Below are 27,374 nucleotides of genomic sequence, written 5' to 3'. Positions count from 1 at the left end.
ATTTGCAGGCCGCTGGGCCGCCAGGCAGCCAACTGCACAAAAATGATAAAAGAAAAAAGGTTTTCTAAAAGTGATTTTTACTTTTTATATATCCTTTAGATAACAAGAATTGTCTTTAGAAAGCGCGAGTGAAAATAATAAGAATTACTTTGTAGTGGTTAAACTGGTCCTTCAAAATCACAGAAACCAATATTTGTAATGTAAGATATAGAATAGCGCTTCAATCTTCTTCAGGTAAAGGAGGTATCTCTTGAACTGACTGCAATTTTTACATTTTAATTTCAGTTTTCATTTGTCACAAGGGATCTTCCTTTCCAATATATTTATAAATAGGGGCGTTTTATTGTTAATATAACATTTCTACAACATTGAATTTTCGGCCGCTGGGCCGCCAGGCCGCCGCCAACTTCACAAAAAGTGATAAATAAAAAAGTTCTCTGAAAGTGATTTTTTTTTCTTTTTATATACCTATGTATATATTATAGTCCTAAGAACTTCATAAAGTCCCGTTTTTGTCATATTTATAACATTTCTACAACCACCTCCGTGGTCGAGGGTAAGAGTCGATGACTTCTAATCCAGTTACCTCTCTTGCCTGGGTTTGATCCCCGGGAGATGCTTTGGTAGTTCAGCACGGAGGAAGGTAGTCTAGTACTGGTGTAACTCTCCAGGAACGATGGTTAGAAAACTACCCGCCTATATGACTGAAATACTGTTGGGAAAAGGCGTAAAATGAAACAAACAAACAAACAACATTAAAATTTCTAGCTGCCGGTCGCCTAAGAGAAAAAACCTTTCTGAATGTAATTTTTTCCCTTTTATATAACTGTAAAATGATAAGGTATGTCTTTATAAAATTTGCAACTTCACAAAATGATGGAATAAAAAAAATTCTCAAAGTGATTTTTTCTTTTTATATATCCTTTAAATAAAAGGAATTGTCTTAAGAACTTCATTAAATGCCGTTTTATTGTTCAAATAACATTTCTGCAACATTAAAAGTTTTGGCAACCAGCCGCTGGGCTGCCAACTTCACAAAAAGGATGAAATAAAAAAACAACCTCAAAGTGATTTTCTCTTTTTATATATCCTTTAAATTATAAGAATTGTCTTTAGAACTTTATGAAATGCATTTTTTAGTTCAAATAACATTTCTGCAACATTAACAGAGCGACCCAAAATTATAACTTTATTCTCAAGCTTATGCCAAACCGAATTTCGGCTGAAATATACATGCATGCACGTAGTAAATAGTTCCGTATGGCCGGTAGCAGGTTAGATCAAAGCACTGAATGTACTGATGGGGAGGCTATGAGAGAATGTTTCAGACTTATAGTTTCTTTTCTTTTTGCTTAAAATATGCTACCAAAATAAAAAGATATGCACATTGCGCTATTTATCCTTACAGTTGTGTTCAACCATTCATATATATGGTTAATGTGGTTGACTATTCATTTTGTTAATATTCCAGAACATTTCATTGAGGTCTACATTCGGACTGTTAATCATGCAAATTTTGAAAAACCTAAACTGTCAATAATAAATGACATACCAGCAAGTATGACGACTGTTCATTATCAGATAACAATAATATTTTACAACTGACGGTTTCTTATCAAAATATTTTAGGACTGTTCATCATAAATACTTTATGTCATTTTAATATTATTGAATGATAATAACAACTGCAAGTGATGCAACATTTTTATTGAAAATAAAAATTATACACGTTTAGATGTACCATAATTGAGATCAATAAGATACTGTCTTGTGATGAGTATTTATATTCATGCTCTACGGACAGAAGGTTGTCTTCTCCAGAAGCAAATCTCGAATAAATCACGTTTCAGAAAATTATTTCCATTTCATTACTGACGGCGTCGGATAATATTAAAGCTAAAATATTTCTTGAACAAATACATATCTGCAAAGCTTATTCAAAACTGAATCAACCTAAGTGAAAATTGATCAGGAAGTTATATCTTCTTTTTTTACCGCCAACACTCAACCAACTTATGGTAGTTAATCGATAGATTCTACGTGTATTTTTAAACCTCACTAGCTTGAAATATATACTGCGGAAAATCTGTTGTTAACAGGGTGTGCGGTTATTACGTAGGGTTTTCCCTGTCGACCCATTTCCCGCAGATAGATGAGAACATCGAAGCCGTCAGTGCTATATGAAATGGTGTTAAAAATGGCGTGTTTTGGAAGTTTTTGTTGAAACTTTCCAAATCCCTCCAGAGGCGTGCACGTCGCGGAGAAGGCACACTGAAGGTCATAGTCAAGTCATCATAAGTACCAGAGGTGATTGGTTGACCTGTCGTGACTTACTCTGGAGGTTTGGCGCTAATAGATGCCGTTTTTGTTGTCGTCAGTCAGAAAGTTGATGCCTTGACGGTATTGTCGTCTCCTTTACCACCAAAGAACGAAGAATGGGCTTCCAGGAAGAATCTGCTTGAAAAAGACGTCCCAGATGCTATAATCTCGGACATATGGTTATTCCGGCGCCGAGTATAAATAAACTTAAAACACACACACTTTTGTTGAAAAAAAAAAAAAAAAAAAAACAACAACACATTTTTCTGTAGTAATTTTTCAAGTGTTGTAAAATGAATAAGAAATTCCTCTTATGCCGCCGATTATTTTTAGAACACAAACATAAAAGTTCTTTTTTTTTATTTTTCAAAATAAACATTAATCACTTCAGCGCGCAAATATCGTTTTCAAATTAAAGGTTCGTAAGATATGTTAATGACTTCCGATGCTCGACTGTAAGTAAAATTTTGTATATGTATTTTTTGTTTTGTTTTTTTTTTTTTTTTTTTTTTTTTTTTTTTTTTTTTTAAATTTTTTAGTATCTCATAATCTGTATGCGGTTTTTTGTTTTGTTTTTTTTTTAGTTTTTTTTTTAGTTTTTAATTAAAGCTTCTTATTCTTTAATATTTTTTATGTATCTCATAATCTGTATTGAAAATTTAAATTTTTATTACACATGGACTATCAAATTATGATGTATGCCCTAGAATTGAATAAACTTTCTAATTACACAATACGGGGTCATACTGGTCTTTCTCTGAAATAATTATTTCCTTGTTAAAACATATTTGACCACATATTTCTGATAAATTCGAATCTATAATCAGTTTTAATGGGATAACCACCGGGTAAACGACTACTAGGTACTTTGGTCATGTTTTTTACTCCAAATATTTGAAATGTTTCTATTGGGATTAAAATGAGCATAGTTAACTTACCAACTGGTTGTATAAATCCCTGACCTGTCTAATTCTAATTATGAGATTAGTGAATAAATAAGACTTTCACTACAAAAATATTCCTAAACAAAAAGAGCACATGTTTAAATTTATTCCTATACAAATAAAGATCAGAGTAGGGATCTGTCAATTGTCAAAGATACTTTTATGTTAAAAGTTTGATTAATGAATTATGTAAGATGAAAATTTAAGTATTGCTTTTTTTTCTTTTGCTAATGTAAAATGTAATATTGTGCTGGAATTTTGTCGGAGGGTTCCTTAGGGTTTTTGTAGTTAAATAGTTTTTTTTTCGGCGATAATGGTTCAAGAATATAAATGTTTTTCAAAACTATATGTTCATCACCAATCAGTGAATTTTTAGTTAAATGTATGCAAAATATTTACTAACAGCTATATGATATAGCGGTTTATGAAGCGTTTTCCGCGTACAGCCTCCTGGGGTGTAACTAATAAGTTAGTTTTCCTTATTATCACGCAAGCATGATCCATGTCTCTGATGTAAGCGACAGTTTACAATTATTTGTCTTTAAAACATATTAAGGACTATTAATGGTTTATAACAACAAAAGAACATGCATGATATTGAGAATACGGTGTTGCAACGTTCTAGTTAATGACCCCGTCATAAACAGTTGGTCGCTGCGTAGTAATTGGAAAATTGTTATCAAAAATAATAAAGAATATTTGCCACTAAATTAAAGCATTTACTTATAAATTTTCATTTATGCTTTTTGTTAAAAAAAATATTGATAAAGTTATTATTTTGAAGGGTTTTTCATAAACCAGAACTATTTATTACAGACGCACGAATGCCTAAACCTGATTACCGCGCGGCAGTATGACGTCACGGAGTAGTGATTTAAACAAAAATCAAGAATTTTTCAGAGAATTATTAATCTTTACAAATTGCAGACATGAAATTAAAGAATGAAAATATTTTCATATTGTAAATGTCTGTGATGAGTGATGAGTCAGCTTAGAAAAAATCAAGGTACTATTTTTTGACCTGATTACCGCGGCAGTAAGATTTGACGGACAGTTATTAACATTGGGTCGGCATAGCCTCCCCAAAAACCGTACCTACATTCATTACAAGAGGATTATCATAAATTTTGAAATGTATCATGATATTGAAAATTACAGTAAATTTGTGCTGTATACAGAAATAATATTAATGCGCGACTGAATCACGTGACAGGTCAGATGTAAACATCTTGATTCGACTTTCGTTATTTGATACAGACATCCAGGATATTTTGAAGAAATTGTAAGTTCTTTAGTAATTTTGACAGTTACCTCGAGTAGATAAGAAAGACTTTATAAGACTGAGCCAGGCGTGTGATTAATTATTGAAGATTTGTTTATAAAATTTGTCGGTAACAGGGTAACGATTCGCCACACTGACGATTCGTCTCACTTTAGTGACGATTAGCCCCACCTAAAATATATAATATAATAATTCTATGAAGGCTATTCATCATGGTATTTGTCGCATGACATTATATATTGACAGATTGATGAACCAAAAATTATTGTTCATGTTTACAATGCATATCATAAACTTTTTAAGGAAAAATAGTATCCCTTATAAGAACAACCAAAATGACACAATTGAAAATTTTTGCGGGCTCGGTTTGTTTGAGGCTTAACAGTACTGGAAAATGCAAGCTACTGTCCTCGCCCCCTAGCACATACTGGCTTAAAGGCCCATTATGCCTCAGAAAGGATTTTAATTTATTTCTCTAAAGCGTGTTATTTTTGGTGGCCTGTTATAACCTTCAAAAATGGGCAATTATCTAAACCGACTTTTGCCTCAGCTATTGCTTTTAAGCAATCAGTATAGTTAAAGTGATTTATTATTTTGTATGGAAGTCAAAATACTACTTTGTTTACATGTAAACATTAGGGCCTACATGTTGTAAGTCTGTCCTGGCAGAGGTGTGTGATTATTCTTTAAGGCTTCGGTTCTCACACTGACACTGACTGAGTTCAAATAGTTTGCCAAATTCAGTTTTCATAGTCTAATTATTGAAACAATCTAAACCAAAGTTTTTGAAAAACGCAGAAAAATCAGCTGCATACAACTACTGATTGTACTATTTAGTCCTAATAATTCAAATCATCTTACAAATTAATTTAACTGTTAAAGCTAGATTTAACTCAATTACATGCATTTGTAAATCTAATGTATGAAGCTTAGAATATAAAAACAGCCTTGATCTCTCAAGTTACAAATTTAAGTTTGCTGCCGTCTTACTTTGATTGTTTAATATATAACCTGTATCTGCATAAATGTAACTCAAAGGTATTTTCCTGATTATGCTGTATATCTTCTTGTCCCAGGTGATTCTTCTTGTCATCTTTTTTACCATAACTATACTTTAACATTTTTAACGAAACAATATTTCTAAAATTGCTTAAAACATCAAGTAGATCCTCTGGGACTAACCTAAATGTCTTAGACCTACAACAGTGAACCTGGACAGGTCCAATATTATGTAAAACAGGGTAAATCCAAAAATAAAAGCACTCTTCATTTTTATCATACAATCATTTAATGTGAAAAAAAATCAAAGAACTACTACATATGTAAATTTTAAAAGTCATTATACATTTTTAAAAAAAGATAATGCAATGTCCTTTTTTACAAATTCTGCAAAAGAAATGATATCTTTCCCCAAATAATCACATGGAACAGTCTGATTTGTAGGAATGACCAGTGAGAAAATTAGTAATGCCCAGATGGTGGGAAACACAGGTGGCCAGTTTTATCAGACCTGTAAAAAATCAGTGGATGTAGAAAATATAGCAATCATCAGGCATATTGGTTCCTTGATTTTATATAGATTAAAAGGGCTATATATATGAGTTTATTTCAAGCACTGTTTTTTTATTGTTTTAATATCTAAAATACAGGCATAAATGTCTTAAATATTACACTTGTAAAATCTTTTTCTTTCTTTTTAGAATATCTTACTACAGCAAAATTAGGTCTGTAAGAAGTACAGTAGGTAAAAACATATAGATTTCAATGTCTGTTTTAAGTTAAAAAAAAACAACAACAACAACCCCCCTCCCTCCCACAAACACAAGAGTAGAATTATGCCTTGGGTGACTTTTATGTGAAATGTTTTCCTAATGAAAAGAAATTACATTGAATTTCCTTTCTGTCCATGGTCGCCAAGAAATCACTGATTCAATGCCATTTCTGTCCCAATTCTGCACCAAATCTGTGCCAAAATTTTGTACAGGTAATAAACTTAACTGATAATCATTTTTCCTGTTCAAAAATTAATAAGCAACATTAAAAACAAATCTTAATTGTTTGTGATTAAGGTCTAAGATTATAGTATTTTAAATTATGAGTATTTTGATACCCATTGTGTTTAAGGAAAGAATAACGAATGAACTTCAATAAATTCTATCATTTTTTCTCATATTTTTGTAATTAGTAATTTTTCAGCTTTGCTCAGTAATAAAAAGTCTCACAAAAGATTTCACTTTTATCTAACATATAAACTGGTTACCTCAAACTTGACTTGTATATGACTTATATCTTGAGGGAAAAATGGCTAAAAGTGACTTATACCTATAACTGACTTAGACAGGTTTTTAGGTGATTTATAACTGACTTATATGTAACTTATAGTTCTCTTATAGGTCACCTATATGTATAAGTTGCATATAAAAAACATATAAGTCACTTAAAGTTATTTTGGTAAGGGCATCAAGGTCAAATACTGAATTTAACTTAGTGTCATTTTGGTAATACATGTATTTATTTGTTTTGTGTTTGCATATATATAAGAAGAATTCCTTGAAATATTTACCTCGTTTTGACTGGAAAAAACATACCGATATATTATAACAACCTTAGAATTCAGCAAATGCTATAGGTAGTAATAAAAGTATGAGTCTGAAGTTAACACTATTTATGATTTCTCTTTGGTTACAGAGAGAAACAGTTTTCATTTTAGTATTTTATTATATTGTTAAATGTATAATTTGCTGTCAAGCTGTGTGTAACTAAATGTGTAGTACAAATTACATTATTTTCTGTTCTTAGTAATTAATCTATAGAATAAGTGTATAGGTGAAAGAACCTCTGTTAAAAATATTGAAAATCTTAAAAGCACATATGTGTCAGAAATAAATAGTTTTGTAGTTCTTTAGAAATACGTGTTCAAATATGTGTTCAATAATGTTTTAATAATGTATTTAGAGCATTTAAGATGTTTAAAAACTAAATAGAGTAGCACTGAACACACAGTCATGTGTTGTAAAGGTAGCAAAATGTGAGCAAAGTATTATTTTGACTTCCATACAAAATACTAAATTAATGTATTTATACCAATTGCCAAAGGGAAAAGGAGCTTAACATAATGTATCTACATGGTCAATGAGTACATGTAACTATTTGAGAACTGCAGCATGATATGTAAAAGGAAAGTTTGAAAAATAAAAATGTTATGTTTTCTAAGGCTGAATGGACCTTTATAAGGTTATTATTCAATAATGCATGGTGTAACACAGTTATCGTATGTGCAACCAAATTGTGATTAAATGATATAAATTGCTTATTTAATACTGATTACTTGTGCATGATCCTTAATATAAAATATTACATTTTGTTCTGCTTTTTTTTTATTCAGATGACTTCTGTCATGTTACCGTTTGATAACAGTAAAGGTACAGTAGGTTCAAACAAGTTATATACATGTTTACAGGACAAGACAGCTCAGACCGGCAGTTTGTTATAACAAAGTAATAAAGTTTCAGCCATGAAGTCTTCATGATGATGATAATAATGATGACAAGTGATCCTATTTATAGATTATCTGTAAGGAAGAGGTTACTGTTGCAGAGAAGAAAAAAAATCATACATGTTTGTCATTTTTTCAATAATGAATTTAGGTCTGTTGTTGATTGCATGTACAGTAAAGGTATTTTCTTATAATAAGGTTCTAATTTATACCATATTGTGGTAAATACTGATCCCTTAGTAATTAATTAGAGTCCTCAAACTTATTTAATATGTTTACTGTAATCACTTGTTGCATGGGTGCAAAGTTCCAGGCATATGCCTGAGCCCAGGTTTTTGTGACAAATATCATCATGTTTTTTCTATTAGATTATGTGGAAAAATGATTAATAAATGAATTACAGTTGTTGTACATCAGGGTTTTACTTTCTAATGTTTGACTGATATCATTGCAGACCTTTTCTAATTCAAAATCAAGACAAAATATTTAAAATTAAAATTCTCCTTTCCAGAATTACATTAATGCATTGTAGGACTAGTAATCATACAAAAAATATATATTATTGTATACATGTTAACTTTAAATTAAAAAAAATGAAATGTCTGCTTATAGTGAACATCCATTCAAAAGTTAAATTTTAAATTATTTGTTTGAAAAACAATAACAGATTATGTCTTGCTTCTAGTTTCTTGTATTTGAACAAATAATGCTCACACTTTGCAGTAAGAAGTTGCCCACTCTGTTCAAATGAAGCTGTCTGAAGTACCCAGTAGAACAATGTATTATTTCTGGAACAACTTAATTAAAGTGAAGCTTACTATGTCAAAAGGAAACTTCAGCATACAGAATACCAATTGAGGTATAATATTCCATTTAAATTTTTACTTTTATCCATATAAAGAAAGCATGAGATACGAAAATAAGCTATAATAATTATTTTCCTGACACCAGAATACACTATGGTTCTGCTTGCAGTTAGAAGTGATGTGATGTTCTATTCTTTTTATTACAGCAGCATTAATGGAAACCAATATTTGTCCATTTAATTGAAAGTAATTGACAATACTCGTGTTTGTTTTTCAGCAGTATTTGTAAAGTTAATTAAGTCTGAATATCACACCATCCATTGCTTTTGATATTCTTATGACCAGAAAGTAGCATTTTACATAGTAGTGTGAGCTTTACTATCATAATGATAATTCATGCAAAGATATGTTAAAATCATTATAGAAGAAATATGTCTTCGATTTTACTGGTAAATTGTTAAGAATGGATCACATTGTCTTTATGATGTTGAATATATTCAGTGCCAGATAAACAATTAATTGCAACCTGACAATTTTATTTTATTTTCAGATATTTGTAGGTTCAGTTATAAGAGACAAGATTAATTGAACTGGAATCCCTTCAGAAGTTGACCATGCTAAATTCCGCAGTTTCAACTATAAATTGACATTAAATATACATGGGTTTTATTTTATACATGTATTTGTTAATATTTTTGTTCTCCATTATTTCCAAATATTGTTAATTTTGGATAATATAATGCCACAGAAAACTTGTAAGTCTTGGAGTATGGCTGTTTTACAAAAACACTCAACAATGAAATTTCAGTTTTGCATGTTTATGAACTAATTTACATAAATATATAATTTTTGTAAGCATGAAGAAATTTTGAACATATCATATAATGGGTATTTGTTTCTTTTGCATGCAAGATCTAAATACATTTCATAGAGTGAACACCAGATTTAATATTTTCATGAATGGCATTGAAAAACATATACAATGTCTAACTTTGCCACAATGTTGGTAAATGGAGGCTGCTATTTTACTGTGGCTGAAAATAGTTCAGATATGACGCCTTATTATGTCCGAGGTCTATAGCCCATCATACAAGCAAAAGAGAGCAGATTTTTTTTACTGTGTAGAATCATAAATTCTCAATGTTTATATCTGAAAGTGATTCTATCATATTTCCTGAATGTGTTTAATTTCTATCATGATTTGCAAATATTAATTATCTACTCTTTATTTATCACATTTTTCTGAGAAATAAATGTATTTCCCACGAAATTTCTGTTTGTTTATAATGTAAGCTTTTCATTCTCATTCAAATAAAGTCTGGCTACTTTTGAAGTTATTTTATAGTTTATTGTGAAATAAACTAAAAGTAATGTCATTTTTTACTGAAAAGCATGCTATAAGGTATGGTGTTAAATTGATTTCTGCAGGACAACTTATGTGAAGGAAATGATAATATTTGCCATGTTAGTATCAAAAGACAGATTTAGTTCAATTTGTCCGCAATAAATTATTTTTGATGCAGTTATGCCCCCTTTTAGCTCGAACTTCTTTTTTGAAGAAAGAGGTATTGTTACAGTCATGTTGGCATTGCCGAGGTCATCCACAAACTTGTTCTTTGATCATTAATTTTTGGTTCACCTTAGCACAAATTGCTCATGGTGAGCTATTGTGATCCCCCACCGTCCGTTGTCGAGGGTCGGTAAAATTTCTTTAAACAACATCTCCTCAGAAACCAAAGACTGCACAGTAACCAAACTTTGCAGGAATAATCCTTGGGTGGTCCCCTGACAAAATTGTTCAAATGGTTCAAGTCTGTTGCATAAGTAGGTCACGGGGCCATAAAATGTGTTTAAAAATGCAAACTTAAAAATCTTCTTGTCTGAAAGTACACATCATTAAGCTTTGATATTTGGTATATGATATCACCTATAGGTCCTCTAACAAAGTTCTTCAAATTAAAGCCCTGGGGTCAAAATTGGCCTCATCTCAGGGGGTTATATGTATATAGAAAAAACTTAGAAAATCTTCTTGTCTGACGGTACAAGGCTTTGAGCTTAGATCTTTGGTATGTAATATCATCAATTGGACTTCTACGAAAGTTGTTCAAATTATAGCCCTTGGGTTAAAATTGGCCCCGCCCTGGCAGTCATAGGTGTTTTGATTTGTATATAGTAAAACTTAGAAAATCTTCTTGTCTGAAAGTACAAGGCCTTAAGCTTTGATATATGGTCTATGATATCACCTATAAGTCTTCTAACAAAGTTGTTAAAATTAAAGCCCTGGGTTCGAAATTGGTCCCGCCCCGGGGGTCATAGGTTTTCCTTATATGTATATAGTAAAAACTTAGAAAATGTTCTTGTCTGAAGGTTCAAGGCTTAGAGCTTAGATATTTGGTATGTTATATCACCTTTAGGTCCTCTACCAAAGTTGTTCAAATTATAGCCTTGGGGTCAAAGTTTACTTCGCCCAAGGGGATCATAGGTTTTCCTTATCCGATATAGTAAAAACTTAAAAAATGCTCTTGTTTGAAGGTACAAGGCTTAGAGCTTAGATATTTATTATGTAATATTATCTATAGGTCCTCTACCAAAACTGTTCAAATTGAAGCTCTTGGGTCAAAATTGGCCCCGCCCCGGGGGTCATAGGTTTTCCTTATATGTATATAATACAAACTTAAAAAATCTTCTACTCTGAATTGACAAACTTAAGGCTAGAGGCTAGAGGAAGTACAGTGCACAAGACCATTGTACGAAGATGTATTGAATACCAAGCAGTAGTTGGTATGCTCAATGGTCAAGTACAATAAGGGGAAGTGCAGTGCACAAGAACCATAACTCCATCTTGACTAATTACAGAGTTATTGCCCTTTGTTACTTTTTCATTGTTTTTTTTGTCCATAGCATAACTTGAAAACTACTACTTGGAATTCAATACTATTTCATACAATGGCCAAGTATATTAAGAGAAGGTGCAGTACACAGAAACCATGACTCTTTCTTGACTCATTTAAAAGTTTTTGCTACTTTTTAATGCCAGTGTATTACTTAAAAAGAATTCAATGAAACTTTATACAATGGTCAAGGGCAGTGAGATGAAGTACACTGCACAAGAACCAGAACTCTATTTGGGCTAATTACAGTTAGTGCCCTTTGTTCAGTGCATAACTTGAAAACTAGTAGTTGGAATTCAATACTACTTCATACAATGGTCAAGCGAAATGAGAGGAAGTGTCGTGTACAATAACCATAACTCCATTTGCAGTATTTATAAAGTTATTGTCCTTTGATCCTTTTCCCTGTCTTTCTGGACTTATTACAGAGTAATTTAATAAAACTTCATCAATGGTCAACCACATTGAAAGGAAATGCAACATACAAGAACCACAACTATCTTTAATTGCCCACAAACATAACTCTATTTCAATTCTTTTACAAGGTATTCTGTTACTTATAACATCCTCATGTCCAAAGCAGTCTTGTGGGGGTATTAATCACATTTAGTAATAGTTCTAAATTTAACTGATCATTCTTGACTTATAGCTTTGTGAGAATTTCATGAATCTCTCAGAATGAAATTGTGACATTGATAGTCATGTATTCGTTTATCCCTGATGGAACACTGGTTACTAGTATGCATATTAACTGAAAGATTTTTCAACCATTTTCTTTTTGAGTTGTTTGAATACTATCCAGTCTATATGAACATGGGTTAATGATTACTTGAATATCAGATTGATAATAACTATAATCCCCAAGAATGAGCATGTTTTTCATATGCCTTATAAGAAGATGAAATTAACAATGCTTAGCCATTGTTTAATAGAGGACTTGGTTATGTACTTCCAGCTGTTGCTTATGTCAGAAGTGTACTCTTAAACTTTATCCAACTTTCAAAGTATTATTTTGAGGATATAAAGCAATTTGGTTTTTCGATCTCAACTGAAGCACTTGAGAAAAAAAGTTTAGTAATTTTGATAAACCGTGTTGTAATTGTTGGATGTCAATGATAAATCTCCCTGACTTAAATCATATGGCAACATATTGCACTTTCCTTTGTACTCAATCATTTCCACTTGAATATGACATGAACTTTTCGAAAAAGTTGCAAAAGGACAGGAAATTTGGCCTTTCAAGTGATCACCAGCAGTATAATGTCATATAAACTTGTCACGCAAGCGACCCTCCAGTGCTTTCAGTGCTTTGATTTCTATTCTTCTCACTTATCATATGCTTATGTTAAACTGCCAATAAATACTGAATTCGACTGCATAGTTAATTCCTATAATGAGTTTTACTAAGCTGATGAATTAATACTAAGGAAAGCTGTGATTCAGTATTTGATCTTATCTTCGCTTTTGAACTTACTATTTCCGCGGGAACCTCATGAACCAACAAAAACTACAGCCTTCATGGTACATTATCGAGAAGCTGCGTTCCATGTCATATAAATATTGATGCTTTCATCTATTTTTATCGCATTGTGTTGATTTTTTAAAGAAACATCTAACAAGAGCACACCTTTCTTTCAGAAATAAATCGTAGAATATTATAGGGTATCTGTTTATTATTTTTTTCATTATATAACAAATTCATTTTTATATAAACTTAACTTACAACATAGCATACACATTAATTTATATAATTCATGTACAAATACATAATTGAACATGATGTCAAATACATTTTTCAGGAATGGATCAATGCTGAGCAAAATGTATACTAAAGGATGTTGTTTGTTTTATATATTATTATTCTCTGATATTGGTAAGTCTTTTCCATAACGATATAGAAGTGACCGTTTTTTTTCAACTGAGTTTCATAATAAGCAATATTTTATATTTTACCACAATCGATGCCTAAATTTTTTAAAATTTGATAATTACAAGTTTTAGTTGTCATCAATAATCTACTATTCATATTAAACAATATCATGTAACACCAAATACAAGTAAATAAACGGTAAATGACATTCGAGATCTATTTGAACTCGTCCTTAAAACAGATTTTATCATATAATTGTACCAGTGTAAACATTATTCACATATTAATTTTCCTTATTTACAAGCTAGTTCTTTTTGCGTTTTACATATTGACAAACACAATGAGATTTGAAATCAATCGGACTCAGAATATTTATTTCTTACCTGTAGAGTGGTGAGTTGTAGGATCTGATTTAATAAGATTCGAATATTTAGGTTTTTTGACTAGGAAAACAGACAAAGTACGTCAGTCATTTATTACTTGTTTTCAAGACCATGTTCTAACCACAGCACATATTATTTAACTGAATATTTATCTTACATAGGTGCATGGACGAACATGATTCAGCTGACACCAACTCGATTATATGCCGTAGAAAATTCAAGTGCAACACTCACATGTTCGAAAACAAATGAAATTATGAGCGAATCTCTTTGGTTTAACTCTCAGATTTCTGGTGACGCAAATTTATTTTACTCAAACGGAAAATGTAACACATCACGTTTTTTACATGACAGTGATTTTTTTAGTGGTGTTTGTAACAATAACGGTACTTATTCTGTGGTTCTAAAAAAGATTGATCGTACTCAACATGGAGCTGAATGGATGTGTTCTGAGCTTTTATCAATGTCAAATAAAGTCGTTATAGAAGTGTCAGGTAATATAACAGTTACAAATCCTAATAATTTATGTGCAACTATTGCTGATCATTTTTTAACAATTTCAATACTGAGAGTTAGGTTTTAAGTAGCTATATATGCTATGCTTACATTGTCTTAAAAATTAGTTTTGCCATATACATTTCACTTATTAATTGTTTACCTATGTTTGTTTACTTTTGTTTACATGCAATCATATGTTGCAAAAGTAATTATTTATAGCAAAAAAAAAACAACAAAAAAACAATGCGACCTAATAAATGAAATACTAAAAGTGTTAGTTACATTTAAATGATTTCTTTATCAAAATTCATTAAATAAATGTTTTAAGATTGATGTATCTTTCATCTTTCAAACTCCAAGTATTAACAAAATAAATCAAAGAGACTGTTATTGGTTCAAATGTAACGCTACTGTATGCAAATAAACTTTACATTAATATCAAGATTGAAAGGCATTTTATTTTACCTCTTTGACGAGTAAAAAACCCATTTTGGATTTTGCACATCTACATATATGTCTATTGTTTAAATTTTAGTACTAAATCTACATAATTTCATGTTTAATATTTTAACAGTCCCGGCTACAAGCGTTACATTAAGTCAACAAAATGGGGATTACATGAAGGAAAATCAGAACAAAAATATCTCCTGTAGCACATCAGCATGTCGACCAGAACCAAGAGTACAATGGTATCTACGTAATAGTAATAACCAGATCATAAATAATCTGACACAGTTTTCAACCAACAGATACGTTAATGGTGAATATGGTCTTAGAGCCGTCAATAGTGTTCTACATTTGAGACCAAATAGAACTATAAATAACTTACATCTGTATTGTGAAGTGAGGACCCGATTTGACAAGGCTGACATATTAAGCAGAGACGTCAGTGTTAATGTGACATGTAAGTCTGTCCATTTTGTTTTTGTTTGCTTTCTACGTTTTCCTTTAAATCATCAACTAATGTTCAATTTTAAAAAAATAAATATTTTTTTGTTCATGAAATTGACACCATATTCTTAGGAAGTTGATATACTTTACGATGATTAAATACAATTATATATAGATATGTCTTGTCTTTGCGACTGGAAGTGCAAGAAAACACATTTTTTTTGTAGATTTTTCTATGCTAATGTTTAATCATGCATTTTAACTTAGATGATCACTATTTATCATATTAACCGCGGCGCAGTTGATTTATATTCATTCATCGGTTTGTCCTTTACAAGCAAACTAACAAAAGTAAAACATTTTTTACTCCTTTGCCTTTATTACCTTTAACATTTGTTATGACTGTACAATAAACAACCTACACTACGATGAATATTTCGTAAAGAATAAATAAAATCATAATTCATAATTGAACATAAGTATTACAAGTCGATGACGTCAAGCGTTTTTCCCTCGAATATACTGCTACCGTAAAGTATACAAGCAACTCTACATAATCGCCATTTTATCATGAAAAATATAAATTTATAAAATTATTGTTTATACATGCAACAAAAGTCGATTTTATTCTTCGCACAGGTTTTGTCTCAAATATGCATGCACTTGTACAAATTACCACAAACAATCTGACAATTATCTTAATTAGCATTTTTATCTTATGTGTTTGATTGGATTACTGATTTATCCGTGAAATTATTTTTGATAATTTCACAGTAAAAAATATTACAATATAATTCCGCACTTTTCAATAACGATACTGTAACCCAACGAATATTCGCGACCAATTAATATTCGCTTTATTCGCGGATGGCCACGAAGCGCGAATATTTGTTTGCGCGAATAAATTCGCACGATTTCGCGTATAAATTGGAGAGAAATTTTTATTTTAGACGTTGTTCATGCAAAGCTACATGACCGGATATATTCGAATTTTACGGGCACCTGTTAGGAAGTAATGCATTGTTAAGAATATTTTCTATAAAGCAATAAAAACACAAACTAAGTAAACTATTACTATTTTATAAATATCAAAAGAACTCTATGTCAATATAGCAATCAAAATAAACATCCACATTTTAATACAGTTTATGAAATACTAGTAGGCCTATTGTCAATCACGTTCCGTATAGGGTACTATACGGAGCATGTGTCAGTTTTAAGTTTCTTCATATTTACACTTCTATACTAAGTATATGCATACAAAGTACTCGCACTTTTTGGACCCTATTAAATAAATGTTTGAATAAATCGTATGACAAAAGTGGGAAAACTATCGAGCATCACAAAAGGCTATTGTTTTTTGGATCCTATAAAATAATTGTTTGAGTGAATTGTTAAGACAAAGGTGGTATAAACCTATCGAGCATCACAAAAGGGTATTGGGTGTACATAATTACAAACAGTGAAATACAAGATGGTTTCATACTAGTATCGATTTTTACCCGTCAAACTTATAGAGAAAATGTTTTGCTGAATTGTGATCACAATTCACTTACCAATACAATATAAGGCTAGCGTATTGTTAATCCCATTTAAGACACCAATAATGACCTCAATTATTGAAGATTAATAGTCGGCTAATGGATTTTACGGCCCCATCGGACTTTCCAATCCGCGAATTTTTTTTTCGGAAATCAAGAAAACGCGGAAATTAATATTCGCGAATATGTCCGACCTCGGCAAAACGCGAAAATTTGTATTCGCGAATATAAATTGGGTTACAGTACTTCTTTTTAGCTCGACTTTTTTTTTTTTGAAAAAAAAAAGTAGAGGTATTGTTATAGTCAGGTCGGCGTTGCCGTTGCCGTCTCCGTTGCCGTTGCCGTTGCCGTCCGAAAACTTGTACCTGGATCATAACTTTTTTATTTCTTGGTGTATTGTCTTCATACTTGGCCACAACAACCTTTGGGACAAGACCTTTCAGTAGACCACACTAACCTTGACCTTCATCCATAAATGACCTTGACCTTCAAGGTTAAAAGTCCAATTTTTGCTTGTTCATGCTGTTATTGGCTGTTACTTTGTTATTTTTGAATGGATTGTCTTCAAACTTGAACATAATAATCTTCAAGGATATCCCTTAAAAATAACCAGTCAGACCTTGACATTCACTCATCAATGACCTTGACTTTGAAGGTCAAATTATTGAAATTTTCATTTTTTTGGCTATTATTGGCTGTAACTTTGTTATTTTTGAATGGATTGTCTTCAAACTTAAACATAATAATCTTCAAAGATAACTGTTAAAAATATACCGAAAGACCTTGACCTTCACTCATTAATGACATTGCCTTTGAAGGTCAAATTATTGAAATTTTCATTGTTTTGGCAGTAACTGACTGTAACTTTGCTATTTTTGAAGGGATAAACTTCATATTATAACAGAACATTCTTAAGGACCAGACCTTGTTGTTTATCAAACCCAAATTTGCTTGGGCTCTTTATTGACCTTGACCTTGAAGGTTATATAACTGTATTTTCTCAGATTGTGCATTTATCGGTGTGTGTGTATGTATAGTATATGTATTATATATATATATTAAATATAAATGTGTGTGTGTATATATATACATATATGCAGGTATATATATATATATATATATATATATATATGCATGTATATATATATATATATATATATATATATATATATATATATATATATACATATATAGATATATATATATATATATCAAATATATATATATATATATCAAATATATATATATATATATATATATATATACATATATATACATGTATATAATTGTGTCATGTTTTTCTATTTTTAGAAAATTGCATCATTTTTTCTATTTTTAGAAATTGCGTCATTGTTGCTATTTTTAGAGTTTGCGTCATTTTTTTCTCTATTTTTAGAAATTGCGTCATTGTTGCTATTTTTAGAAATTGCGTCATTTTTTCTATTTTTAGAAATTTTCGTCATTTTTGTTCTATTTTTAAGAAATTGCGTCATTTTTTCTATTTTTAGAAATTGCGTCATTGTTGCTATTTTTAGTAATTGCGTCATTTTTTTCTTTTTTTAGAAATTGCGTCATTTTTTTCTATTTTTAGAAATTGCGTCATTGTTTCTATTTTTAGTAATTGCGTCATTTTTTTCTATTTTTAGAAATTGCGTCATTGTTGCTATTTTTAGTAATTGCGTCATTTTTTTCTATTTTTAGAAATTGCGTCATTTTTTTCTATTTTTAGAAATTGTGTCATTGTTGCTATTTTTAGTAATTGCGTCATTTTTTTCTATTTTTAGAAATTGCGTCATTGTTTCTATTTTTAGAAATTGCGTCATTTTTTTTCTATTTTTAGAAATTGCGTCATTGTTTCTATTTTTAGAAATTGCGTCATTTTTTTCTATTTTTAGAAATTGCGTCATTTTTTCTATTTTTAGAAATTGCGTCATTGTTGCTATTTTTAGAAATTGCGTCATTGTTGCTATTTTTAGAAATTGCGTACTGTTGCTATTTTTAGAAATATGCTTAATGTTTCTATTCATATATATACAAAATATATAAACAAAACTAATGTGACAAGACAGACCAACTAAATTTATAAAAAGGAAACATCAATATATGTTCAAACCTTTCTATGTTTGCGTTTAGAAAAAGTAAAAAGTCGAGCGTTGCCCCCGCCCGGCGGTGGCTCTTGTTTAAATGTTTTCGCGATGTCGTACCTCAATTTAATTTTTGCTTACAATTCCGACATTAATTCAGGGCTGTTAAGAGAAAAGCAAAGCTGTAATTGATACACAATTTTTCATTTTAACAGTCTGAAAAATACAACTCCTTCCAAATGCAAACCTGGTCTTGATGACAAATGGGCATTCTTAAGCATCCTACAAGCAATAACTGCCTAATGCAATATGAAAATCAATGACAGTCACCAGCCCGAAGAATAAGTAAACAACCCAGAGTTCGTTAGACATCCGTTCAAAAAGACCTTGTTTTCCAAATTCATAGTCGTTATTTGAATGCTTACATATCTCTAAAAAATATTTATTGTCTGTAACAGTACTCAAATAAGTTTTTTTTCCTATAGATAGATGCATGACTTACAAATCAAATTTAAAAATGGTGACTGTTAAAATTACAAGCATAGTCTTATATAAATTGGCGCCGAAAATAACGAAATAAGCTTGGCATTGTGTAACGTTTCCTTCTTCTAGACTTGCTTATTTTTTATTATCAAAACAAGCGATAATTCATATGTTTTTAATAAAACAAATAATATCATTGCCATTAAAAGTTGATTTCTGAACTGATTTGTTAGGACAAGACTTCATGTATTTATGAGAGATTCGTCTGAAATTGAGCGCTACCAGTAGGGAAAACCGATATTGATATTTCAGTTAATATTACGGAAATTTTATTTTTAATTGTATTAAAGCATTAAATAAAAGAGAAAGTGTTTGTTTGTTGTGTAAGATGTTATTTTATTTCATCTTACACAAACACAATTCTTAAACTCCACGTGATTTTGTCACTATATACAAAGAAGGAGAAAAAGGTCTCAAACTGCCAATAAACAATGGTAAGTGATAACATGTATATGCGGTTGTTATTTTTGCTCTCTCGATAATATAGTTTACTTAACATTTTTTTTAAGGCAACAATAATAACAAATTTTATTGATATTTACGTTCTTACAACGTTTTCTTTTCATATAATGCTAAAATAATATCTTATATACACTTCCGCCACACGTTTGATCCATATTAGTTTATAAAACCTATAAAATCGGCGCCAATTAGTAAGCAGCGTCATGACGTCATCCTAAGTATACAACACATCTAAAAGGCGTTAAATGACGTCATTTTAAAATGGCAAGAATGATTAACCCAGTAATGGTGTACACGCAATACAATCCAGTCTGACACGTAAGTTTTAATTGTTGAAAACATGATGAAATAACTGTTTTCTTTTATGATTTCTTTTATTAAATAATTTCCTTATCTTACCAACATTAGGGTGGGAAATCGAACAGCGTGATACAAAATTCGGCACGGCGGAAGTATTCTCCGCTTGGTGAAAAGCATAAGTGATATTGCACTTGTTCCAAACAGTGACAACCTTAATTCTTTTTGACAAAAATATAGAAAAAAGGAAAAACTGTTAGTTATATCTAATCCTAGTTTTTCTACACAGAATGGTTCAATTGTTTTCGGAATTTGTTGTATGAAGAAAATTCAGTGTTTGTTGATCCTTTCGTTGGAAACGAACATGATTTCGCAGATAAAACATCAAAGACGTTAAATGATCATCAAAACTACAGCCAAATTGCAGCAACAACTTAGTTTTGTTGATCATTTTTGCTTGAATACTGGCATGGAAATCAGTTTTGACTCAACAGGGATATTTGTATTTCGAAATGGAGGTCATCTTCGTAATTATGAATATGGGTGGTTTCATGTCTCCAACACCTTAACCCTAATACGTGAATTTGTTTTTGTTCTGCATTTACAATTTAAAATAAACAAACTACATCTAATTGTAACGATCAATTTAATTGCTGATCAAGTTCAAGATCAATTTAATGTAGTCTAAATATCAACAGCGAAGCGTATACACTATTACAATAGGGGCGGCGCGTTGCATTGTTTTATCGATAATATTTGGAAATACACGTCACGCGATGACTTAACTTCATTTACATGCGCTAGAAATAGTATTTTACACATTTATATTGTGTTTTAATTGTATTTTGTTATATGGGATTAGTCAAACTGAAGAATATGTTCACAATATGTTCTGCAAGGGTTTATTAAATGTTTGAACTTATACAAATACAAGCATGGTGTTACAGAATGTTATACCTTTGTTTTACCTATTTTACAAATTACATCTGGTATTTGTTAAAGCTATAAGACTAACGTGTCTTTTCCCCTTAATAATGTTAATCACTAGATGGAGCTTGTAGGGCTTGTTGGGCAGTCAAACTACAAATACTTTTTATCAGTTATGAATTTGGTAATACCTTTGTTTCACAAGAGATAGGACATGAGAATGTTCTTTGTAAACAGTCTTAGACGATGCTTAATAGGTTGTTGTACTCACAATTGACAATGCGAGTAGATGTCACCATTATAGTTATTTCGAAAAGTTATTAAATTAAGAATGTTACCATTTATTAGAAATCCTTGACAAACATACTAAGCATAATATTAAATGTCGACAAAATGTCGACCATGTTTAAATTGCATACTTAATGTTGAAATTAGTACGCATTTAACAGTACCTTTTTAAGAACATTTTTGCAATTTTTGTCTCGGAAATCATTTATCACATTGACTGTGGATATTATGAATCTTTTCAATGAAGTAAATATATATATAAAATAGAAATACCAGTTCAATAATTTAGAAGGGGTGCAATCCGGAACTAAATTGATATATTTTATGATTTGTTATCATCCAAATGATAATTTTGTAATTAAAATTTTTTCTGCTTATATTTACACCGTCATGATCTCATACAACATAATAGATAATTATATGTAATGACATATACCTTCATATTATATAATACAATATCGGGTTATTAGAATTAGTCATAATTTACGAAGCAACCTTATAAGGCTAAACATTACATTTTGTATGATAATTATTTTAAGCCGTTGGCTTTTTCTTACTGAGTAAATGAGTTTACTTGTTTAGAACAACAGAAACAACGAAATTGATGACAGGGTTCGAAAATGTAATAAGTTGCCCGAAAATGAGTATGCTGAAAAGGTGTTTAAACTAAGACGCATCAGCTAAAGCATGATCTTTTTCAGATCCCCCAGATATTTCACCTGTCATACATGGAGTTGAAACTAACGATCCGTTATCGGTCATTGTGTCTGATAAAGGCGCGTTTGTTTGTTCGGTTACCGGAGGAAACCCACTTGCATCATTGGAATGGAACTGTTTCGACAGTCAGGACATAACAATGAATACCCAAGAAAGCACCGTAACAAGCACAGTTAAATGGACGGCATTGCGCAATTATAGCACATGTTCCTGTACGTCACATCACACATTAAGTAATTGGAAAAGAATAACAAACCTTACAGTTCATGTACAATGTAAGTTTAAGTATTACGTGCCTTTGAGTGTGTCATAAGATTATGCAAACCAAAAGGCTAATATCTTATCTTTTGAAAGCAACACATTAATAAAATTTGAAATGCATGATAATAAAGGTGTATTATTGTTCCGAATCTTTACGATTTACGCCCTTAAAATCCTTATTTTATTTTTGTGTTTTCAATTCATTGACCGTTTGTTGCTTGATATTTTCCCGATTATTATTACAATTATTTATAAATTGTGGTTACTTAACTTAATATCATAAAAGTGTAGGTACATTATCAATTCATATGTATTATTTGTCTTACTAGTTTAGTTGTTTTTTTTCCTTTAAGTTCCTCCAACCAAACCACATTTTAAAATTGGACAAACAGATGTATTTGGCGTTGTTCGTGTTATACAAAACAACACTCTGCGAGTTGCTTGCTACAGTGAAAGTAATCCTTTATCTAACTACACATGGATTGGTCCAGGGTTTTTTTCTGACAAAGGTGATACGATAGAAATAACAAGCGTTAAACTTAGCAATCAGGGGAATTATAAATGCGTGGCGTCAAATAGGATGATAAGAACGAATGGTTCATATGAAGACGGGAGTCATACGTCATCATTAAATCTAACAGTATTGTGTAAGTACATTATAGTAAATCAATCATAAACAGATTGATTTGTTCACAGATGATGTTTTAATATCAAATCATTTAGTTTACCTTTATATTGTGTCACGTTTCACAAAATATGTTACCTATTTTGATAATTTCAGATCCTCCAAGCAAACCAAAATTTAAATTTGAAAACTCCAGCGGACAGCTCATTCAATCAAATATATTTTACGTAGTGAGAAATGATACGTTTTCCATTTACTGCGATGTCAAAGGAAATCCTGATCCTGACATCAAATGGGATGATAACAAAAGCAATCCCAGATTGAGTATATCTAACATCTATTTGGACATTAATAGTACATGCAGAGCAACAAACTTGATGAAAGAATTTGCAAGTCAAATAGAAATAATTTCAAAGTCGGAAGCACCTTTTTCAATAATTGTCCTTTGTAAGTGTATATTTACAGTTTCTTAGCTAAAGTAAGCACATAATTGATTATTATATTTGAAAGAAAAAATATTGTAATCACACATTTAAGATTTGATAGTGTTAGTTTCGTGACAAAATGTCTTTGCCATTTTTACTTTATATATATTTCATTCAAAGGTGAAGTATTACAGAGGTTCAATACTCGCAACAAATTCATTAAAAGTATCTTATGTCAGTTATAAATTTATCTCATTACGTTACATTTTATAATTTGTACTCAAGATCCTCCAGGGCCCCCTACAATACACGTTTCAAATGATAATGGCGACAGCGTTCAGGTTCAAAATGGAAACGTCAGTATTATTGAATCAGAAACAATCAATGTAAAATGTTTTTCGACAAGTAAACCAATGCCGACATACAAATGGATACATGAGCAATATATTAAAACACAGTCGACGAACGTTTTGAAATTTGTCAACATCAATCGACGGGAAAGTGGAAGATATGCTTGCAACGTTGAAAATATTATGAAGAGATCAATTGGCAAAACTGAAGTAGGGAAAGATACCTCACAATTAATTTTGAACGTATTATGTAAGTATAAAAATTATACACTAATTTTCAAAGTCCTTTACCTAAAAGAGGATACCGGTATGTGTAAAATTAATTGTTTCCAAGGATTTCACCTTAAAGATTTTTTACTTCAAATTATAAAGTAGAGAGTGAAACCTACGATTTAAATTTTTTCTAGTTTAGGGTTATAACAACTCGTTTTTCTTTTTATGTCGTTGTAGCGGAATTTCTTATGTTTTACCTTTAGAGACAAGGCATTGACGGAACACATTGCATTGCAAAAAATTCACTGAATTACTTATCAGCTTATTTTTATTTGCACTTTCATTTTTCAAGTTCACACTTTCAGAAGATTTGTTCATAGTTTCACAATAGATACCTATACCTATACTTTATACGTACGCCATTTGGCAATATTTTGTTGAACAATTCAATAGAAAATAAGTATTAACTTTTTCGTGTTTAACATTTGTTTGATCTATGCCTCTGTCATTCTTGAAGACAATATTCAGTGCAGAAGTATGACTCCATTTGAGTCATTTGAAAATGTCGACCTCTGAAATACTCTAACTACTGTTTTCTTTTTTAAAACAGTTATCGTTAAGGATGTTTATGTCCGATATATAATACGCTTTATATTCATTATTTTGATAGCACTTGCTTTTCTATTTAAACAATATTTTCTAGTTCTTTGTCCGTTAAAATTGTTTGTTTAAACATTATAATATTTTTTTTATTTATAGATCCAGCTATAGTGAATGATATAGATGACGTAAGTATTGTTGAGGGATCACAATTGGAAACAGTATGTCCTGTAGTATATGGAAATCCTTCAACCTCTATAGTAACATGGTCCAGACAAGGTGAAGAAAGTCTATCGAACAACAGACTGTTGTTTATCAAGAACGTTTCAAGAGCAGACAATGCAATGTACACCTGTAGTGTAATAACAGAAATGTTTCCTACAATTGGCACTGATTTAAAAGCTGAAAGAAGAAACTCTTTTCACTTGAACGTTTTTTGTAAGATTCTTACATGTTTCTTGATAAAATGATAAATGATACATGCAATTGGTTAAGTGACTATATTGTTTTACAATAAAATACTTTTCTATTCAAGATTTTCTAACATTTATACAATGAAAATAGAGCGGTTTTAATCATGTCCTTAGAATCTTCGTCTTATTTCAGTTCCATCAGAAATAAACAAATTTACGATATCTACGGTTAGCTCAGGTCGAACCTTTTTAGTTAATGAAACTCAAAAGCCATACTTTGAATGCATTGCTGAAGCCAATCCTCCATCAGATTTAAATATAAAGTCTCCAAGGGGTGATTACATTATCGAGGTATCACAGTCAAATATTGCTCGCCACACATTTTTACGTAATGCAACGTATAAAGATGCCGGAGAATATATTTGTAGCGGAAGAAATAACTACACAACGGACTCACCATCACAGTCAAAGTTGATTCTTATAGTTAAAAGTAAGCAACCTAATGCTATTTTTATTTATTCAATGCAAGTTAGTTACCTAGCAAGATAATTATAATAATGAAATATAATTTCATAACTTACACCTTTATTATGATAATTGAATAAACCCGTATATAAATTTAAAAAAAAAGCATTGTACGTCAGATTACATGACTAATATAATTATTTTAAGTCAAATAGAAATACATATTTTTGCCTGCAGGCCAACCAAGACCATCCTCTGGCGACACAAGTGTTATGAAAGTGGCAACAGTTCTGAACGTTGATGTAACATTACCATTTATAGCTTTGAATTATCTCGATGAACCAAACAAAACAATGTTCCGTTGGTTTAAGGAAAATGTTTCCATTCCCGAAAATGACAATAAATACTTGATACATTCAAATGATTTACAAACCAATATTACTATAAGGAACACAACTCAACGCGATTTAGGGCTTTATAAAGTAGATGTGGAAAATTCAGTTGGAATGTTTACTCAGTATTATGAATTGAAAGCCACAGGTTAGTACAGTTTATGTTTATTTAAACATTGGTGTAGTGTTGTGCAGCCAAAAACATGATAAAATTCTTTTATGAAAAAGTAATGAATAAATATGCATGTTCTTTTCTTCTTAACACAAACACTTTTAAATATAATCATTTTCTAATTAGGGCAATTATTATATTTGTTTTAATAACAGATGTCAAATTTATAATAATGTAACCGGAAGATTATATGTAGCTTTTCCTCTTTGTTCAGTCAATTGTGCTAAAAGTTTTATTTTATGTAGGTGATAAAGTCAATTCAGCTGTCTGTACTTAATAAATTGTTAAACCGTATGACTGATAAAATGTCAAGTTGATGATTGTTGTTATAAATTTCATGCTGCTATGTTACCTTATTTTGTATTAAAACCTGATTGGTCATTTTGTTATTTAAGAAACAAAGCTGTTAAAATTCTATTGGTCAGTGTAAAACGAAATTAATTTTAGAAAAAATGTAAAGATGCATGAAGAAACATTTAGACGGTTAAAATTTGGATTTCCAAGTGATAACATTGTGGCTTTCCACTAGAAATAATTGTTACTGTTACTTTTTAATACCAATTTGTAAACATCAGGATAACCTGTGCATATTATATATTATTTGTGGTATTCCACTAACTTAAGAAAGGAACTTTAAAATATAAAACGAAACATTGTGTTGGGATTTGATCCACCTATAGAGAACTATAAATTTAGCGCATAAAAGTAGAATTAGTTCTTGAAAACATAATATACATAAAATCCGACGGTTAGTACCTTGAATACATTACATGAGTTGTATTTAATGATCATTTTTACACTGGAGTGCAAAGTATCATTGAAGAAAGTGTGCACTTTAAAATTGTGATTGAAGATAAGTAGCTTATGAGTTTATCATATAGCTTATAATTTACAGATAAACCAGAACGACCAGTGGACTTTCGTGTCATGAACGATTCAATTACAGACACAATGGTAACACTAGCATGGAGTCCTGGTTTTAATGGAGGATTTCAACAAACATTTGTAATACTCTACAAAGTAATGCAAGAACATATATGGTTAAACAAATCAATAAAAGACAACGGTGATTTCAATATGAATTATACTTTAAATGACCTCTCAAGTCTGCAAGAGTATGAAATAGAGATGTTTGCAAGAAACATAGAAGGAAACTCGTTTCACACAAATCGTCTTCATTTCAAAACTAAAGGTAATTGAGTATGTTATGCATCAATTT

At 30.7% G+C, this 27,374-nt stretch overlaps 1 protein-coding gene across 1 annotated transcript in view; it reads left to right on the top strand.

Annotated features, from left to right (window-relative positions):
- The first annotated feature begins 13,514 nt into the window (after positions 1 to 13,514).
- Positions 13,515 to 27,374, top strand: part of LOC132727411 (uncharacterized) — a 32,685-nt gene continuing 18,825 nt past the window's right edge. The window contains exons 1-11 of the mRNA XM_060712884.1: positions 13,515 to 13,611; positions 14,153 to 14,485; positions 15,064 to 15,393; positions 22,224 to 22,514; positions 22,854 to 23,147; positions 23,282 to 23,572; positions 23,836 to 24,150; positions 24,873 to 25,151; positions 25,320 to 25,616; positions 25,829 to 26,131; positions 27,051 to 27,347. Coding sequence (XP_060568867.1) covers positions 13,515 to 13,611; positions 14,153 to 14,485; positions 15,064 to 15,393; positions 22,224 to 22,514; positions 22,854 to 23,147; positions 23,282 to 23,572; positions 23,836 to 24,150; positions 24,873 to 25,151; positions 25,320 to 25,616; positions 25,829 to 26,131; positions 27,051 to 27,347 — 3,127 coding nt within the window. The remainder of the gene's footprint in view (positions 13,612 to 14,152; positions 14,486 to 15,063; positions 15,394 to 22,223; positions 22,515 to 22,853; positions 23,148 to 23,281; positions 23,573 to 23,835; positions 24,151 to 24,872; positions 25,152 to 25,319; positions 25,617 to 25,828; positions 26,132 to 27,050; positions 27,348 to 27,374) is intronic.

Source organism: Ruditapes philippinarum, unplaced genomic scaffold (genome assembly GCF_026571515.1).
Source record: "Ruditapes philippinarum isolate M1 unplaced genomic scaffold, ASM2657151v2 ctg3293_1_1_1_1, whole genome shotgun sequence".
NCBI lineage: Eukaryota > Metazoa > Mollusca > Bivalvia > Venerida > Veneridae > Ruditapes > Ruditapes philippinarum.
The sequence above is the reverse complement of the archived record's forward strand: the minus strand, read 5'-3'. Positions and strand labels throughout refer to the sequence as shown.